This window comes from Jaculus jaculus, chromosome 3 (assembly GCF_020740685.1).
Source record: "Jaculus jaculus isolate mJacJac1 chromosome 3, mJacJac1.mat.Y.cur, whole genome shotgun sequence".
NCBI classification, from domain to species: domain Eukaryota; kingdom Metazoa; phylum Chordata; class Mammalia; order Rodentia; family Dipodidae; genus Jaculus; species Jaculus jaculus.
The window spans coordinates 126,902,892-126,924,030 of NC_059104.1; the positions used below are offsets into that span (position 1 = coordinate 126,902,892).

Consider the following 21,139-nt stretch of genomic DNA (forward strand, 5'->3'; position numbering starts at 1 on the left):
CCACCAGCACTATATGAGGTTCTTTTTTGTCTACATCCTCTGTTGCTATTTTTTAAAATTTCATTTATTTATTATTTGCAAGGAGAGAGAGAAAGAGAGAGAGAGAGAGAGAAGACAGACAAGAAGAGAATGGGCACACGAGGGCCCCTAGCCACTGCAAACAAATTCCAAGTGCATGTGCTCCTTTGTGCATCTGGCTTATGTGGGTATCGAGCCTAGGTCCTTTGGCTTCACAGGCAACCACCTTAACCATTAAGCCATCTCTCCAGCCCACTATTTGTTTTTTTGATGATCACCATTCTGACTAGTGTAAGATGGAATCTCACTGTCGTTTTTTTTTTTGTAAATTTTTATTTATTTGAGAGCGACAGACACAGAGAGAAAGACAGATAGAGGGGGAGAGAGAGAATGGGCGCGCCAGGGCTTCCAGCCTCTGCAAACGAACTCCAGACACGTGTGCCCCCTTGTGCATCTGGCTAACGTGGGACCTGGGGAACCGAGCCTCGAACCGGGGTCCTTAGGCTTCACAGGCAAGCGCTTAACCGCTAAGCCATCTCTCCAGCCCCTCACTGTCATTTTAACATGCATTTCTCTGATGGCTAGTGAGCTTGAAATTTTTTCATATGTTGATAAACAATTTGTACTTCATCTTTTGATAACTGTCAGTTTGTTCCATGAATCAATTTATTGATTGGGCTGTTTTATTTCTCAATATTAGTTTTCTTGAGTTCTTTGTGTATTGTAAGTATTAATTCTCTCTCAGATGTATAGCTGCAGAGATGTTTTTCTCCTATAATAATGTACTACTTAAAACTCTAAAGCTGGTAGAGGAAAAAGTAGAGAAAATATGGAAAATATTTTGTTTTTAACAGATTATGGTTTCCTTAGAGAGGTAGTAACTCTTCCTGATGTCAATATGCAAAACAGATGTAAGATCTTCCCAGGGCTACAGTCAGTGGAGATTGTGGTAGCTGATTTTTAGTTAAGTTCTGTTTTGAATGAGGCCTGCTCATGAATTGAGCATCCACATCATGTAACATGTGACATCTTATGACACAACATGATGCCATATTAAACTATACACTGTATAAACTAATAGTCAAACAATAAAGGATAACATCATATAATATGTAACACAAAGTAAACACAGTATGGTTCATGTTACATATGATATAACACCATGTAATTTTACATGACACAAGGTGATATTATTTTACATGGCATCTAACACAATGTTAAATCATCTAATATAGGGCATATATTGTGTCACTATAATGGAACATATAATACAGTGTGGTCTCATAGAACGTACAATGACATCTTATGCAGATGTGTACTATGTAACAAAAATTTCACAGCATGTAACACATTATTTAAGAATCACAACACAAATAAGCAATGACTCATTCTTTTCATTTTATTTAAAGTATTAACATAGGCCAAAATTGACTTTTAAAAATTAACTTTTTATTGACAGCTTTCATAAGTATAGACTATAAATCATAATAATTCCCTCCACTATCTCCATTCTCCCCCTTGCAAATCCACTCTCCACTGATCCTTTCTTTTCTCCAAATAGTCTCTTTTCTATTTTGATGTCATCATCTTTTCCTCCTACTAAGAAGGTCTTGTGTAGGTAGTGTCATGTACTACGAGTTCATGAATATCAAGGCCACCAAAATTTCCTTTTGCTTTGGATGTAAAGTTCTCTGAATTTTAACACCTGTGTATATTCATGTAACTACCTATACAATCACAATGCAATGCCACAAACTTCCTATGCTGTCCTTTTGTAGTATTTCCCATGCTAACAATGACTCATCTGTTCCATCCCTATACATTATCTTTGAGAACATTGTATATGTAGAATCAGACTGAATGCAGCCGTTGGAGACAGGTTCCCTTGCATAGCCAAATACCTTTCAGATTCTTCCATGTTTTGTTTTGTTTGTTGTATGCATCAACAGTTTGTTTCTTCTGTTGCTGAGTGATATTCCATTGCAAGGGGAAAACTTCTTGTGTATTTAATCAGTAGCTAATGAACATTTGGTTTATTCCAGTTTTTAGCAATTGTGAATGGAGTTGATTCAAACATTTATAAACCCATGGATTAGTGTGAGCTTAAATTTTTTTTTTCTCTCAGGTAATTATCTAGAGGTGGTGTTGCTGGTCATAATGTGTATGTTTTACATAGGGGCTTTGTTATTATGCATCTCCATAACATATAAGAATGAGAGTTCTAACTGCTTCATATCCTCACCAGCAATTGGCATGATTAACTCTATCCCGTAGGGCTGACCTGATGCCACATGTGGAAAATTTATTTTCTGATCCCAATCTCTCTTCCCTCCTTTGAACATACCTTATATATAGAATTTATATGTCATTCTAATGACTTATTTATTTTTGTGCCCTTGACCTCCCCTTGACAACTAGACTTAAGGGTGTGGTCCCTAACTTCTGCACTTCTTCTCTTTGGAATCTTGTGAAATGCCTGACACAGACTGAAGGTAAAGAATCATAGAATGAATGCACAAACTTATTGGTTCCCCAACTTGCTTATTATTAGAATGAACTATGAAGTTGACTCAGCCTAGGTTTTCAAGATAGCAAAGTCTGAAGCAGGCACTGATGTGTAAGTTCTTCATCAAGGGATATAGTCCCAGGGAAGAGCTTCCCTCAGGAGTGCTCAAGAGATGAACAGTGAAGGGAGTGAGCAAAAACAGTGCTGCCTTATCAAGCGGCCTCTTATTGGGGGCTACTGGTTTCTCCATCTCATTGGGTTGTCTCAGAAGTGTAAAATGCATCTTGGGACTGCCGATAGGATAGAGAAGGAGAAATAAGGACATTTATCCATTGGCTCCTATTAGGTACCAATTAAAGTCCTCCTTATAGAATGCAGACTTGCATGTGTGTTCAGCTGGTCTATACTGACAGCTAGGTGGCCAACAGGGACACAGATACCACAGCTGGTAAGTGAATATGGATACTTGGGTGCCAAAGTAGACTGTGAAGCTAGGTACCTTGTCCCAGATGCAGAAGACTGCACATGCAGAGCTAGCTAAAGCTAGCTAGGATGGAGTGGGCAGGGTCTTCCATGGAGCGGGATACCAACACTTGCTATTCATAGGCTCCAGGGTAGAACCTGTTATACCAGATACAGCCTGTGAACATGGTGGGATCCGTAAGGGCTGCTCTCTGCCACGGGCTTTATGTGAGAGACAAGAGACACCCCCCAGGGATCCATAGGCATGTAAGAGGTACCCAACATGGAAGCAAGGACTGAGTGAGGGCCAAGGTCACAACTCATGTCCATCTGGCAAAAGAGGAAATTTTGCATGTACAAGGACTGCCACAGTATAGATGTACTTCCATTGAAGTCCACAGCCTTTCATGCCAAAATGTTTCAAGACTCAGAAATTTTTGTTTATATTTTAGTTATAGAATTAAGTGTACACACTGAGTTACATACAATTTGGATGTTCCTAAACTGAAAATATGAAATCATAAATGTCACAAAGTCAGAAACCTTTTTAGGGCTGACCTGATGCCACATGTGGAAAATTTTTCTTCTGACCTCATGTGAGGGGTGCTAGTCAAAAATATAGATAAACTGTAAATAATATCTAAAAAAAACCTTTCCGCTATGTGGAAGACAAAACAAATTGCATTAGATTTGCCTCCCATGACTAAGTTATCTCATTTTATATATAAATGCAAATATTTTCCTAATTCAAGAAAATCTGTAATCATAAATGCTTCTTATCCCAAACATTTTGAAATAAAGATACTCAATGTATATCATGTACCTCCTGAGAGGTTGAGGACAAACACCCTATTATCTAAACTTTAAGATTTCTGTAGTGAAACATGAATTTAATAGGATTTAAAAATAATTTTCATGATTATTTTGATTATAATCCCCTCCTGTTACCTTCTCTTGTTCCTATTTCCCTGTCCCCTTTCCACTGAACTCCTCATGCTTTACAACTAGTCCCTTCTCTACTTTGATGTCTTTTTGTTGCCTTCCTCCAACATTCATGACAGAATCTTGATGGGCCCTATATTGTGAAGGTCTTATGCAGGTAACAACAATCACTGTGAGAGCATAAATACAAAGACTACTTTGTTTCTGAAAGGCAGCTCTCCCCTCCACCCTCTTGTCCTGATATTCTTTCTGCTCCTTCTTACACAATGTTTTCTATATCTTGGGAGTGGGGTGATACAGATGCCTGATTTTAAAAATTTATTTATTTATGTATTTGAGAGAGAGAGAGAAGAAGATAAAGAGAGAATGGGATCACCATGGCCTCCAGCTACTACAAACAAACTCCAGACATACATGTCATCTTGTGCATTTGGCTTTTCTGTTAACTTTTGGGTCTTCCAAACTCCCATCAGGATGGCTCATTAAACTCTGTTTACAGCAGTCTAGGGCTTCGCTAGCTCAAAGTTCCAAACTATTCCAATTATTCCCAGAAGCCAGTTCCAAAGGACTATGAATCACATGGTAAGGTTTATTATAACATCATCCCCACTTCTGGTACCAGCTTTCTGTATTAGCCACTTTTCTCTTTTCTGCAACAAAAACATGATGAAAGCAATTCATGCATAGAAGGGCTTAAGTTAGCTTATAGTTCCAGGGGGTCATAGCTTATTTTGGTTGGGAAGGCATGGCAGCAGGGGTATGAAGCAGCTGGTCATATTTCATCCATATTCACTGTTGCAGTTACCTTCTTTTTGCTGGGACAAAACACCCAACTAGAAGCAGATAATGTAAGGAAAGGGTTTACGTTGACTTACAGTTTCAAGAAGAAGAAGTTTCATCATAGTGAGGAAAACATGACAAGAACAGACATTAGGGTGTCACATCTTGTCACAGCTAGGATGAAGCAGCAAGAGTGAGCTTGCTAGCCAGCCTGGCAGCAGACTCAAATATAGCATCCCAAGGTTAACCCCCAGTGACACACCTCCTCCAGCAAGGCTCCACTTCCCAAAGGCCCCACCAGCTGGGGATCAAGTATGGGGCTTAATCATAAACACAGGTGGCTATCAGGGAAATTTCACATTCAAGCTATACAGTCAGGAAGTAGAGAGATGAATCTGATGTTTAGGCACCCCAGCCAATAGAAAGCTACTGCCAGCGATTACAGTGGGTCTTTCTGATTCAGTTTATATAATCTATAAAATTCTCCACAGACATGCCCAGGCACTTGATGATTCTAAATCCTGTCAAGTTGACAATCAAGGTTAACCGTTACACTGGAATAAGATGGAAGGTGTAATTAAATCCACAAAAGAAATAAGTTATAAGTGAAAAGACTATAAGATAATAAAAAGAAAGTTTTAATATATATACACACAAACATACCTCCTCACAATTATTATATATAGTTATATCAAACTCATCCCAAAAATATTTAAGTCTCACTCCATGGTGAATACCAGCTTTCCCACTATGGACAACCTCAGTGGAATGGGGGCAGGGAGGAAGGAAATGATGGTACGAACACATGATGTATCCATACAAAGTTTCTACTTAATAAAAAAAAAAAACATAAAAAATATTTATGTCTCTGGATAGCTCCATCCAAATTTTCATCTAGTCTCCATTTTAGTAAATATCATTATTTCATAATTACAATAAATGAATATAACATAAACATGTGTCTTGTAATTTTAAGTCAGAATACTTAGCTATTTTTTTAGTCTCTTTAAAGATAAATGACCACTTTTGATGATAATCCTGAAAAAATGAAGTCGAGAGAGAGTGAGGATGGTTTAGTTTTGTAAAGAAGAAATTGAGCTATAGAATTCATATTGTCAACATATATAATTTGGTATGTTTTAGTATTTTCATAAAGTTTTGCAATAGTCACCAGCATGCAGTTCCAGGACATTTTCCATAACACTTGAATAACCTGAACACATTAGCACTCACTCAGTCACCTTTTCTCCTTTTTTTCTGGCCCCCAGTTCCTACAAACACTAACTACACTGTTCATTTTTATAAGTTTGTCCATCTGGATATCTCATTTGAAGGAATTATTCAATAGGTAGTTTTGAATCTAGTGTCTTTTAGACAAATGCTTCAAGGCTCATCCATGTTCTAGCATGTGTTAGTACCATTTTATGGTGGGATTATACCTTGCTATATATATATATATATATATATATAGTCATAGTCCATAATTTAATATCTGTTATATATGTATGATATTTATTTAAAATTTATCTTTTCACTAACAGACTTAAATTTCCATCTTATTTATCTATTTACTTACATTTTTGCACTTATATTTCATTGCAGTTTATTTCCAACTAACTTTTTTTTTGATAGGGTCTTACTCTGGCTCAGGTTGACCTGGAATTAACTATGTAGTAGTCTCAGGGTGGCCTCAAACTCACGGCGATAGTCCTACTTCTACCTCCCGAGTACTGGAATTAAAGGTGTGCACCACCACGCCTGGCTCCAACTAACTTTTAAATTGACAAATTAATGACATCAGGGTTTCTCATTGTTCAGTGCTCTGTTCTCTGGCCTGCAAGTTTCCAGTAGATTCTCCTGTCTTCTCCATTCTCAAAGTAGGTGTGCTGGCATTATAGATGCCTGCTACAGCATCCGACTGTCTGAATTCTCTCTTGTATGGCAAGTGCTTTAGCCTGGTTCTTTAGTTTCTTGATAGTTTTTCTTCCTCCTTCTGTTGTAGTACTTGGAATTGAATATAGGGCCTTACAAATACCAGGCAAATTCTTTATCAGTGAGCTATATCACCAGTCTTTTTAAAAAATTATTATTTTGAGATAAGTTCTCATGAAGTTGAGTAGGCTGGCCTTGAACTCACTCTGTAATTAATGCAGGCCTTGAACTTACAATTCTCCTGGTGCAGTCTCCTGAGAAGCTAGGATGACAGGCCTACACCGCACCACCTTATATCCTTGAATCATAGGTTTTCAACTTTGGGCAGGCCCACTTTACCTATTTCTTACATTGTTTTTTTTGGTTTTTCGAGGTAGGGTCTCCCTTTAGCCCAGACTGACCTGTAATTCACTATGTAGTCTCAGGCTAGTCTCGAACTCACAGTGATCCTCCTACCTCAGCCTCCCAAGTGCTGGGATTAAAGGCATGGTTATTTGCCTGTGTTTTTCATATATCATATCTCTTTACTTTTACTAATGTCCCCCCACTTTTTTTTTTTTTTTTTTTTTTGCTAATAATGACTGAGTCCAGTCCATAGCAGCTGCTGGGAAAGTTGTTACCACTGAGCTATGTCCTTTGGATTTTGTGACAGAGGGTCTTGTTGTGTAGTTCAGCCTGTGATGTCTGGAGGTTAAGAAGGCTAGTGCCTTACCTCTAGTGTCTAGTGGAAGCCTAGATGTGTGTTCTCCAGAGTTGGTCATGCTTAGCTTTCATCTCCACATTAGTTTTGGCTGCCCTTTGTGGTCTTTCCTCTTACTCTTTATAGCGTGCTATGAATAATGCAGCGAGTTTCCTCTGTTGAACACAAACAAGTCAAGAATTTTGGAGCAGGGCAAAAAATCTAATGCCCCTTCTCATTTTTCATTCCCATAGCTTGCATTACACAGTTTGCTCAAAATCCTATGTTGCAGCTTGTGGGAGGAAAGGGTTTATTTTGGCTTATAGACTTGAGCGGAAGCTCCATGATGGCAGGGGAAAACAATGGCATGAGCAGAGGGTGGACATCACCTCATGGCCAACATCAGGTGGACAACAGCAACAGGAGAGTGTGGCAAACACTGGCAAGGGGAAGCTGGCTAAAATGCCCATATGCCTGTCCCCAACAATACACTGCCGCCAAGAAGCTCCAATTCCCAAATTGCCCCCAGCTGGGGACCTAGCATTCAGAACACATAAGTTTATAGGGGACACCTGAATCAAACAACCACATTCCTCCCCTGATCCCCATAAACTAATAACCATACATGATGTAAAATGCAAGGCATTGAGTCCAATTTTAAAAATCCCCATAGGTATGTTGGGTGTAGTGGTGCATGCCTATTTGAGAGGCAGAGGTAGGAGGATCTCTGTGAGTTCAAGGCCAAACTGAGACTACCAAGTGAATTCCAGGTCAGCTTGGGCTAGTGCAAAACCCTACCTTGAAAAACAAAAACAAAAACAAAAACAAACAAACAAACAAAAATCCCCATAGTTTTTAGCAATCCCAATGTTGTTCAAACATCCCCATTGTCCAAGGTCTTTTAACTGAGCCATAATACTAAAAAAAAAAAAAAAAAAAGACAAAGAATAAATATTCTACTACATAAGATGGCATTGGGCATAGCAAAGAAATATTCAGCCAATATGAGATTTAAAATAAAAAGAGCAAATATCAAACTCTGTAGCACTAAGTCTGACAACTCTACGCAGTGATAAGTCTTCAAGTTTGATAATTCTAACCAGTGATGAGTCTCTAGAGTTCCCATTTCACCCCTCTAGCTAGGCTATTCATAGTTTAGGAAAACTTCCTCTGGTGCCAGCAGCTGTCCTTGGCAGCCATTTCATAGTCTTGGCATCTCCGTTGAATCTCTGCTGCAACCCACAGTTCATTCTCATGGCTCATCCAGGTCTCCATGTAGGTAAACCAATAAACTTGCTTCACACTGCCCGTGTTCATTTCCAAAGAAACAAAACTGTGTTGCAAATTTAATGACCATCTATTTCCTGCATTTGTTATAGCCATAGTATCGGGTGGACTACCAATATGTTAATCCAGAGGGAAATAAAGCAGACTTTGAAAAGCAAGACTCTCCTTTGTCATTCAGGCACTTTTAAAAGAAAATCTGCATTCTTCCTGTTCTCCCAATGCAGATCATCTGGCCCAATCTCAATGGTTGTTATCTCTTAAACAATTGCAGCTGAATGGGCAGGAGTTTGCGCCCAAAGATTTCCCTTTTTTCTGTACCATATCCATCTGCTCATACCAGTCCATTTCTTTTTTTTTTAATTTTTTTAAAAAAATTTATTTATTTATTTATTTGAGAGCAACAGACACAGAGAGAAAGTCAGATAGAGGGAGAGAGAGAGAATGGGCGCGCCAGGGCTTCCAGCCTCTGCAAACGAACTCCAGACGCGTGCGCCCCCTTGTGCATCTGGCTAACGTGGGACCTGGGGAACTGAGCCTCGAACCGGGGTCTATAGGCTTCACAGGCAAGCGCTTAACCACTAAGCCATCTCTCCAGCCCATACCAGTCCATTTCTACACAACGCAACCCTGCGCAAGTTCTTGGGACATGAAGATAACAGCAAGCCTCTTACACAAACTGCCTTTGTTCCAGTCCAGACATAAACTAAACCCCACAGTCCATAGTCTTTACTTCATTTAGGTCATTCAACACTGACCCAAATCCAGCAAGCTATACTTACAGTACTACAAAGTGTCTCTTAGGTCAAGGTTTCAAATCTTGTCTACATTCCTCTTGCAAGTCAGTTCCAAAAGGCCAAGGCCACAGAACCAGATATCTACTACTAACAACCCCACTTCTTTCTATCAATTTAACTGTTGCAGTTAGCTTCTTGTTGCTGGCAGAAAGCAATCAACCAAAAGCAGCTTGTAGGAGGAAAGAGGTTTTTTTTGGCTTACAGACTCAAGGGGAACTTACATGATGACAGGAGAAAGCATGGTATGAGCAGAGGCTGGACATCATCTCCTGCACAACAGCAGTAGGAGAGTGTGCCAAACACTGTCAAGGGGAAGCTTGCTGTAACTCCCCATAAGCCCACCTCCAATGATACACTACCTCAATGAGACTCCAATTTCCAAACTGCCACCAGCTGGTGACTTAGCATTCAGGACATATAAGTTTATGGGGCACACATGAATCAATCCAACATATACTATATGAGCCAATTTTTTTTAAAATTTTTACTAACATTTTCCATGATTATAAAATATATCCCATGGTAATTCCCTCCCTCCCCACCCCCACACTTTCCCATTTGAAATTCCATTCTCCATCATATTACCTCCCCATTACAATCATTGTAATTACATATATACAACATCAACCTATTAAGTATCCTCCTTCCTTCCTTTCTCTACCTTTTATGTCTCCTTTTTACCTTACTGGCCTCTGCTACTAAGTATTTTCATTCTCACGCAGAAGCCCAATCATCTGTAGCTAGTATCCACATATGAGAGAGAACATGTGGCACTTGGCTTTCTGGGCCTGGGTTACCTCACTTAGTATAATACTTTCCAGGTCCATCCATTTTTCTGCAAATTTCATAACTTCATTTTTCTTTACCGCTGAGTAGAACTCCATTGTATAAATGTGCCACATCTTCATTATCCACTCATCTGTTGAGGGACATCTAGGCTGGTTCCATTTCCCAGCTATTATAAATTGAGTAGCAATAAACATGGTTGAGCACGTACTTCTAAGGAAATGAGATGAGTCCTTTGGATATATGCCTAGGATTGCTATAGCTGGGTCATATGGTAGATCAATCTCTAGCTGTTTTAGGAACCTCCACACTGCTTTCCACAATGGCTGGACCAGATTGCATTCCCACCAGCAGTGCAGAAGGGTTCCTTTTTTCCACATCCCCGCCAACATTTATGATCATTTGTTTTCATGATGGTGGCCAATCTGACAGGAGTGAGATGGAATCTCAATGTAGTTTTAATCTGCATTTCCCTGATGACTAGTGACGAAGAACATTGTTTTAGATGCTTATATGCCATTTGTATTTCTTCCTTTGAGAACTCTCTATTTAGCTCCATAGCCCATTTTTTGACTGGCTTGTTTGATTCCTTATTATTTAACTTTTTGAGTTGTTTGTATATCCTAGATATTAATCCTCTATCAGATATATAGCTGGCGAAGATTTTTTCCCGTTCTGTAGGTTGCCTCTTTGCTTTTTTCACTGTGTCCTTTGCAGTGCAAAATCTTTGTAATTTCATGAGGTCTCAATGATTAATCTGTGGTTTTATTGCCTGAGCACTTGGGGTTGTATTCAGAAAGTCTTTGCCAAGACCAATATGTTGAAGGGTTTCCCCTACTTTTTCCTCTAGCAGTTTCAGAGTTTCAGGTCTGATGTTAAGGTCTTTTATCCATTTGGACTTAATTCTTGTGCATGGCGAGAGAGAAGAATCCATTTTCATCCTTGTGCAGATATATATCCAGTTTCTCCAACACCATTTGCTGAAGAGGCTGTCTTTTCTCCAATGAGTATTTTTGGCATTTTTATCGAATATCAGGTGGCCATAGCTACTTGGGCTTACATCTGGGTCCTCTATTCTGTTCCACTGATCTACCTGTCTGTTTTTGTGCCAGTACCATGCTGTTTTTGTTACTATGGCTCTGTAGTATAGGTTAAAATCAGGTATGGTGATACCACCAGCCTCTTTTTTGTTGCTCAGTATTATTTTAGATATTCGAGGTTTTTTGTGATTCCAAATGAATTTTTGGATTGTTTTTTTCTATTTCCATGAAGAAAGCCTTTGGAATTTTGATAGGGATTGCATTAAATGTGTAGATTGCTTTTGGTAAGATTGCCATTTTCACAATATTGATTCTTTCAATCCAGGAACAAGGGATGTTTCTCCACTTTCTAGTGTCTTCTGCAATTTCTCGCTTGAGTGTTTTAAAGTTCTCATTGTAGAGATTCTTTACTTCCTTGGTTAGGTTTATTCCAAGGTACTTTATTTTTTTTTGATGCAATTGTGAACGGGAGTGATTCTCTGATTTCATCCTCTGTGTGTTTGTTGTTAGCATATATGAAGGCTACTGATTTCTGTGTATTTATTTTGTATCCTGCTACATGGCTGTAGGTTTTGATCAGCTCTAACAGCTTGCTAGTAGAGTCTTTAGGGTCCTTTATGTATAGAATCATGTCATCTGCAAATAATGATAACTTGATTTCTTCCTTTCCAATTTGTATCCCTTTTATGTGTATCTCTTGCCTTATTGCTATGGCTAAGACTTCCAAAACTATATTAAATAAAAGTGGGGACAGTGGACACCCTTGTCTTGTTCCTGATTTTAGTGGAAAAGCTTCCAGTTTTTCCCTATTTAGTAATATGTTGGCTGTAGGCTTGTCATAAATAGCCTTTATTATATTGAGATATGTTCCTTCTATTCCCAGTCTCTGTAGGACTTTTATCATGAAGGGATGTTGGATTTTATCAAATGCTTTCTCTGCGTCTAATGAGATGATCATGTGATTTTTGTCCTTCAACCCGTTTATGTAATGTATTACATTTATAGATTTGCATATGTTGAACCATCCCTGCATCTCTGGGATAAAGCCTACTTGGTCAGGGTGAATGATCTTTTTGATATACTCTTGTATTCTGTTTGCCAATATTTTGTTGAGAGTTTTTGCATCTATGTTCATGAGGGAGATTGGTCTGTAATTTTCTTTTTTTGTTCTATCTTTGCCTGGTTTTGGTATCAGGCTGATGCTGGCCTCATAGAAGGAGTTTGGTAGAATTCCTTCTTTTTCTATTTCCTGGAAAAGCTTAAGAAGCAATGGTGTTAGCTCTTCCTTAAAAGTCTGGTAAAATTCAGCAGTGAATCCATCTGGGCCTGGGCTTTTCTTAGTTGGGAGATTATTGATAACTGTTCGTATCTCCATGTTTGTTATAGGTCTATTTAAGTGATTAATCTCATTTTGATTTTTTAAAAGGTTGAATAATTTTGATAGAAAAGCCATGAGAAAGGATGAATCATCGATTCATACATCTCGAACTGAAGAACCTTAAAAAAATATGCAGAACACTACTACAATAGGAGTCTTGGGGTTCCTTGCCAATACTTCAACATACACAAATGTACCAGTATAGTTGGGGTGTCCCCAGATTCTTTTCTTATAAATTTAAAGAACTAAAATCCAGACCAGAGGGTAAGTTTCAGAGAGATTTTATCATAGTAGGAGAAGAGAAGAAAATACAGAGAACTCCTGCCATTTGGAAATCAGGAGGGGATAGAGAACCCATGTGGGAGTAGGGGTCCCCTCCTCCATCACCCCAGCCCAGGTGGTCTGGGATAAGGGGGCTTAGTAGAGCAGTGATCTGTATGCTCAGGCATCAGGAAAGATGCACAGACAGAAAACAGATTGTGTTCACCTGGTAAGCAACTATTAAAATCTATTCTAGTGGGTTTCACTCTCAGGCTCAGGGGAGAGAGGGGTAAATGGTTTGCACTCAGGAGGCTGGCTCAGGAAGAGTCGAGCCCAACTGAGTAGAGAGAGCTGACTGGATGAGACTGGATCAGTTGTTAAATTCCTATTCTTCTGAAGCAAGCTGTGTGACATCTATTTTGGTTCCCTTTCTGGGGCCCTCTCCTAACTAGCTACCTGAAAATAAAGCTATCTGACTAATTCTCTCACTACCTTCCTGTCCAGATGATTTTTTTCCATTAATAAAGAGTCAGAAAAAATATATATACTGTATGATTTGCAGAAAATCTGTGCTCTGGGAATATATGTCAGTGGTAGAGCATAGCATCTGTGAGGACCTAAGTTGATCATCAGCATTAAAAAGAAAAAAGAAAAGGAGGAAAGGAAGGAGAGAAGGAAGAAGAGAGAGAGAAAGAACGATGAAGAAACAGGAGAAGAAAAGAGAATATCTACATTTATAGAAAATGTAAACTAACCTATAGGGAAAAGAGAAATATTTTACTGGGAATGTATGGGTGAGACAAAAGGCCCTGGAGGGGTATAGAGCTTGGGCATGCATGAGTCTTTCATGTTTCATGTTACTTTCATGGATGTATAATAAGTCAAATAGAAATTTTACTTTTAAAATGTATGCTGTTTGTAGTATATCAGTTGTCCTTAATGAAGAATAAACACAACCAGAAGGTAAAATTTAATTGGTGTATTAAAAATGGAAATTTATCAATATGTCTACTTGTTTTACAGGGTGGATTGCTATTCTGGGTGCTATCTGGCTGCTAATTTTAGCTGATATCCATGACTTTGAGATTATTCTGCACAGAGTAGAATGGGCCACTCTTCTTTTCTTTGCGGCACTCTTCATTCTGATGGAGGTAAGATTTCAGAACATATATATATAATTTCTTTATTTATGAGAGAGGGAATGGCATGCCAGGGCCTCTAGCCACTGCAAACGAACTCCAGATGCATGCACCGCGCCCCCTTGTGCATCTGGCTTACGTGGGTCCTGGAGAATCGAACCGGGATCCTTTTGCTTTGCAGGCAACTGCTAAGCTATCTCTCCAGCCCAAGATTTTAGAACTTTTCCAATGTGATCATTTACCTGAATTTTACATTTCATGTTTTATTTAGGGAACTAAATCTAAGGCTATAAGTCTACATATTCATTAAGTGGAAAGTTGTAATTGGACAGCTTTAAGGTAAACAGTGTTTTTACATCAGGCATTTAAATATTTTTCATAAAATTTTTTTATTTGGTTGCTATTTTTCCTTTTTTTCTTGAATTATCCTTGTAGCTTATAAATTTTTCTTTCATTTCATTTGTTTAAAAGGAGAGTTTGAAGTGTTTAAATGTTAAATGTTTAAGAGTTTGAAATGTTTAAATGGAATGTTGATGAAATTGATTTTAACATTATGCATTGCAAACATGTATGAAATTATCTCCCTGTGCATAAAGTAAATGTGTACAATTATTTTATGCCAATAAAAAATAGAAATGGCAGTCCTTGGAGATAGTACAGTCGGTAATGTGCTTGCTTCACAAACATGAGGATCTGGGTTTGATTCCTAGAACACATGTAACAAAAAAAAAAAAAAAAAAAAAAAAAAAAAAAAGCTGGGAGTGGTGGCATTCACTTGTAATACCATCACTAGAGAGGCAGACACAGGCCCATAGTTGGGGTTCGCTGGCCAGATATTCTAGCCTTCTTGGCAAATTCCAGGTAATCTGGAAACTACATCTTTAAAAAACTAGTGAATAACACCTGAAGAACAGTATTTAAGACTGTCCTCTGGCCTCCACACACATGTGCACACATCCCCATACACATGCATGTGCACCTGCAAGTGCACTCACAAATGTACACACATACACATAAATAGAATTTGCTCAAAATGACTAGCAGCAAGATTGCCTTGATAAACTATTTTATTTTATGTCACATTTAAGATAATTCTACTGTGTTATCATGGGAAAGACTACATCATAGAAAAGTTAATAATATGTATTATTTCACTTAGGATTGTTAAAATTATCCATCATATTTTATTTTATTTATTTACTTTTTTAAAATTTTATTTATTTATTTATTTATTTGAGAGTGACAGACACAGAGAGAAAGACAGATAGAGAGAGAGAGAGAGAATGGGCACACCAGGGCTTCCAGCCTCTGCAAACGAACTCCAGACGCGTGCGCCCCCTTGTGCATCTGGCTAATGTGGGACCTGGGGAACCAAGCCTCGAACTGGGGTCCTTAGGCTTCACAGGCAAGCGCTTAACCGCTAAGCCATCTCTCCAGCCCATCCATTATATTTTAACCTTGAAACTTTGTTTACAAACATGTCTTCTTTAAACACAGATCTACTAACAGATTCTATCCAGACATTGCTTCTTTAGATCCTTCATGTTTAACATGAGCTGGATGCCCAATTTCATTAAGCCAAAAATATCTCCTATTGGATTTTACAGAGAAACGGGGTTTGAAAGAGACAGAGAGTGGGAAACCCCTTCAGGTAAGGGGTTTATTGCAAAGCCAAGGGGTCTGAAGGAAAGCATCAGTCTGTCCAGGGTCCGAGTCTGTTATCTTAACGTCCCTGTGAGAGTGAGGTGGGGGAGGTGTTGTGTCCCTAGTCCCATGTATGTTTTGGCAGATGCAGGCCTTTGAAAAGTTCCCAGGGCATTCTAGGTAAGGACCTCTGGAAGAATAATGGGATGGGACAGCTCTTTGTTTGGAGTCCTAGGATGGGGGGTGGGGAGGCAGGGCAAGGTGGAACTTGGCTCTTGAGAGAGTTGAAAAAGGAGAAAGACTGCAGAGGTGCATTGTACCCAGTGTGTGAGGCTCCTCACAGCAGCTGGCTGGTCTGTAATCTAACACTGAGACACCAAGGTTCCATGTAATTTCCTTTTTGATTCATGGGTTCCTCAAATGTTTGGCTTTAAATTTTCTTATTTTTAAAGCTAGCATACACAGTAACAGTTTTAGTTATGATAGTTTCATTACATATGCATCATATGCCGTTTATGCCTCTTCCCTGCCCTCTGCCATTTCTCCATCCCACTCTTGCTGGTCTCTTTTCCTCCCATTGCTCAAGTAGTCCTCCCTTTGGCTTTCATGTCACTTTCCCCACTTTCTGTGACTCCTTTGAGATCTCTCTTTCCTTTCGTGGTCTGTTATCTATGTCCATGACCCCTTATATATAGAAAATTAAATGTAGATTCCTCATGTGTGAGAAGACATGTGGCATTATAGAGGCCACTTGCCTCTTTGGTTATTTCTAGGTGCTTCATCTTTTGAATTCATGGCAAATATGTTTTTACTTTTCTTTTATTATGTCTTTCTTGGCAAGCCTTCTTTTCCTCCTTTCATTTTGCATGGGTTGGGAAGAAATGAGAATCTATGCCTATAAAGAGAGAGAGAATGAGCGGGTGCGGGGAAGAGAAGAGAGGGTGAAGAGGGATGTATACATGTCTGACTCTAGATCAATAACACACTAATAAAGATCTTACATACAGACTTCTGGTCAAGATGGCCTGCACCACACCTCCTGGGGAAGGAAAGGCAAGACATTGAGGGTTCATTGGGTCTTCTAGGGGTGATCAGACTCTAGTAGACCTCCAGTGGAAGGGCACGGAGGAGCAAAAAAGGGAATCCACTGATTGCCACGCTCTTGAGTGGCCCGCCAGTCCCCCAACCCCCCCAAGCAGTAGTCCCAGCCGCAGCCGCAGCCGCAGGTTCCTCCTGCATTAACTGCAGGCAAGGGGACCCAGTCGCCACTCCCAAGCCAAGATCCCTACATTCCTTCATTCTTTGTTCATTTTCTTTTCTTCTAAGGTCAAAGATCTGTGATTTCTGAAGCTGGTAATTGTTCTAAAGCATTAGAAATTACTTTAACAGCTAGGTTTTCCTTGAGGGAGATTTAAAAATTTATTCATTTTACTCTAACATAAGAAAGTGGTCCAAGGAAGAGCAAAATCAACTACTCTGATTGCTAAAATTGATCTGGAATATTAAAACAAGTGCAGTGATATTTCTAAGACTTTTCTCCATGTGTGTGTGGGGGTATTATGTACATTATCTAGGGAAATTTTCTTGATTTTCACCTTACTTTCATATTTCTTTAATTGTAATGCCTAGAGCAATGCCACGTAGGTGTCTGATACGTCCATGAGCAGATGACATCTATCGTGGCCAGGCTTGTTTCTCCTTGCTACACAATGCCTGCCACCTTCTCATGTGATGGAAGGTATGAAAGTGGTAATCGCACCTTAAGAAGAACTATGCAATATTTGTTTTCTTGAATATTTCATTTATTTGTGGATTATTTTAGACTTCTTAATCCTCTGTTTTTTCTGAGTGCTCTTTATAATTCAGTTAATCCCCTCAATTGCCTCTTATTGTTTTTATCTTTTATCTGTACCAACCTAGCAATTAGTGAGCCAAACTGGGCACACTGATTTAGTTTCCTTGACACTGGGGAAGGCTATTATGTCTCAATTTCTTATTATATTCATTATTTCAGAATCTTCTCATTGCATTCATTACTGTGGAAGTGCTAAGAATCAGATACTTGATGCATGTAAGCATCAAATTGGGACAATTTGTCTAGCTGTTTCCTTAATATCCAATTGTGTGAAGTATTAATTATATTCATCTTAGCAAGTCAATATATAATTTTATAAAATTCAGTTATATTGATTTTTTTTAGAAATTTCTGGCAATAATAGGGATATAATATATTTTCTTCTAGAAAAAGAAAACTAACAGTGATTTCAGCTGTAGCTGAAATTAATGTCAACAAATCTGGGCAAGGAAAGTTTCTGTTATTAACCAAATAAGGCACTTTGGGCCCAGAGGCAAATATGAGTGTTTTCTGACCATTACAGAGAGGCATCCTTACTTACCTCAGTTTCTAGCTTCTATGTGTGACTCAATCCTCATTACAACATTTTAATCCATTTATAATTCCTTTCACTTTCATGGGATCATATCTTTAATTAAAATATTAACAGAGAACTGAGTTCATTATTGCTGTAGTCTTCTTAAAACATTGCATGGATTGTGGTTTTCAAGAAAGTTCAATGATTGATTCCTCAGGCTCGTACACAAAATGTGGGAGTTGAGGGTCAAGAGCTCTTGTTCATTAAATGTCACTGTGAGTAAGCCAGCTCTGATGTTTGCTTTCCACAGCATAGTGGAAGCAGAGCCTAGCACTGGTTCTGACCTACCTCAACCACAAGGGATGTCCATGGGGCAGGGGACTTTGGCCATCCCTTTTGGAACAGGACAAACACACTAGCCATCTTAAGGTGCAGATGTTTTTAGAACTGTTACTTCATCACCAACACCACATTCCTGTACCCCCACTTATCCTCACCAGACAGACTCAGCTTCCTTCTGTCTGTGACCAGTTGATACCTCAGCCACTTCGGCAACACCTCAGAGCAGGCAGATCCTACCTCTGGAGACAGCTGGGCAAGTAAGAGGTGGGCCCTTTGCCACTCCGAGAGCATTAGAGCAAAGGGTGAACCTTTGGCTCTAGAGGGCACACATGTGACCCACACACTGTTCCTGGTCAGAGCCTCACTTCTCCATTCAGGTGTACAGGATTCCTCATCATGGTGTTTAGGAGCACAGCCTTGCCACCAGAGAAACCTATGCTCAGAACTTAACTTTATTTTTCCTAGTCATGAAATGTAGGCAAGTCACTCAGTATCTTACTTAGTACCCCCTAAATCCCAATATCCTCACCTTTAGCATAGGTTTGTTGATATCTGTCTTGTAATGTTGTTTAAGACCAGTGAGATCTGACATTCCATGTACTGAGCCCCATGGTGAGCTCCCAGCTGACAATAGAAAAGTACTTTCTCTTTTTACTTCTTTATTAATAATTTGAATGGAAACCTTGGTGTAATCTATTCACAGTTAGCCAGAGCATGCGAGGCGCCAGGCGTCTGTGTAACACAGACCTCAGCACTCAGCCGTGGCCCCTTCCTCTACACTCACACTCACCCTGGTCTTGTCAGTCTGACTCTGACTTCCTTGCTCCCTTATCTGGTGCCTTAGACCCCTTCCAGTTTTGAGCATTCCTTATCCTTTTCTGTGTTTTAGACCTGAGTTCTCCAGAATATATTTTGAATCCACAACAGCTTCTTGTCTCAATGGCTCAGAAACACACCCTGTTCTGATGCACAGACAGAAGACAGGAGGGATGTAAGTGTAAGAAAGTACTTGGACACATGTAGATTCATTAACCTGTGTTGCATTGATATCTACCAAGGTCCCACTGTGGTGTTGGTTGAATGATGATTTGTTTTGTTTGTTTTTTCAAGGATCTCATTTTAGCCCAGGCTGACCTGGAATTCACTATGTAGTCTCAGCGTGGCCTCAAACTCATGGTGATGCTCCTACCTCTTCCTCGTCAGTGCTGGGATTAAAAGCGTGCACCACCACACCCAGTGAGTGATGATTTTTTTTTTTTAATCATCCTTGTTCTAGTGTAACCTTCTTGTATTTTTTTGGTTCAAATGCTTTTCTTACATGAAAAATAGCATGATGTAAATAACTTTTCACATCTTGCTTTTTAAAGTCTTAATAAAGTATTAGAAACCAACCTTACCTCAGTTCACAAGAATCTTATCCATTCTTCTCACAGCTGTGTCATGAAAGCACTGTAATGTATTCGGCGCCTCTCTGATATAAAGGCTTTCGCTTGTTTCTGATCTTCTAAAATGAGAAAAAAAAAATGCTGTGATGAGGATGCATGTGTTGTTGGTTGGAGGTACATATATTCAGTATGATTTCTTGGAAATGGATTGTGGTGTTCAAAGTAAGAGATATTTTATTAGGTACTATAAAATTTCCTTCCATTGGAATTGTATTGGTTTATAGTATCACTGGCTTTACACAAAAACATTCATTTCCCCTATAGTCTTTCCAACAATATGCGATGCATACTTTCTCACTTTTCCAGTGTGGTGAGAAATCTTATCTCAGTACTATTTCAGTCTGTATTTCTTTTAATGCATGGATTGTAACAGCTTTCCATGCCTGAGGACCATTTTTATATCTTGTTTGGGTAATTGTGTATTCTTGTCAACTTTCACTTTTTATTTTTATGTGTGTATGTGCTCCTGTTCATGTTTTTGTGGGCACATGTACATGTCCACATGGGTGTGCGTGTATATGGAGACCAGAGGACAACTCCAGAGTCATACACACCATTTGCTTTTTTTTTTTCGAGACATGGTATTTCATGGACCTAGAGCTTGCCAATTAGTCAGCACTGGGATTACAAGTATGCATCACCATGCCCAGCATTTTCCCATGGGTACTGAAGATCAGAGTCAGGTCTTCATGCTTGGGAAGTAAGCACTTTACCGACTGAGCTGTCATCCCAGCTGCTGTTTTAAGTCTTTGATGGCTTTGTTATGTAGCTCAAGGTGACCTGAAACTTGCAATCTTCCTGTCTCAGTCACACCTATCTAATTTTCCATTTTCTGTTGAGTTTTTGTTACACAGTTTAAAAATTCTTCATTCATTAGGAGTAGTCTCTCTTGCTATGATATATACTGCAATTATTTTCTCCATTTTCTAATTGTGTTTTGACTGCATGGTATTTGCTATTTATTTTTGGTCATGCAAATTTGAAACATTTTATTTATAAAATTTATGAATTATGCATCTGTTTTTTCAGTTGTATTTGGGACCATTTTATGTACATCAGCTCTAAAGTAGAAATCACTTATTACTTAAATAGCATCTTTTTTTTTATTGTTAAATCTCTGACTCACTTAGAAATTTTACTTGCATCAATTTTTTAGTTTCTTTTTCCAAATGGCTACCTGATTGCCCTTGTACCACTTGCTTAAAAGAACATTTTTTTTTATGCTGGTAATTTAGATGCTTCTTTCATTATACATTGATTTTCCAGATAGGCTTTGGCTTAATTTCTGAACTTTCTGTTCTGTTCTATGTTCTATTATCATTCATGTACTGG

General features: G+C 38.9%; 1 protein-coding gene across 2 annotated transcripts in view; it reads left to right on the forward strand.

The window, feature by feature from the left end:
* The window catches only part of Oca2 (OCA2 melanosomal transmembrane protein), a 263,060-nt gene that overhangs the window by 99,548 nt on the left and 142,373 nt on the right, over positions 1-21,139 (forward strand). For both annotated transcript variants that reach the window (XM_004661944.2, XM_045146469.1), the window contains one exon: positions 13,889-14,016. In XM_004661944.2, coding sequence (XP_004662001.2) covers positions 13,889-14,016 — 128 coding nt within the window. The remainder of the gene's footprint in view (positions 1-13,888; positions 14,017-21,139) is intronic.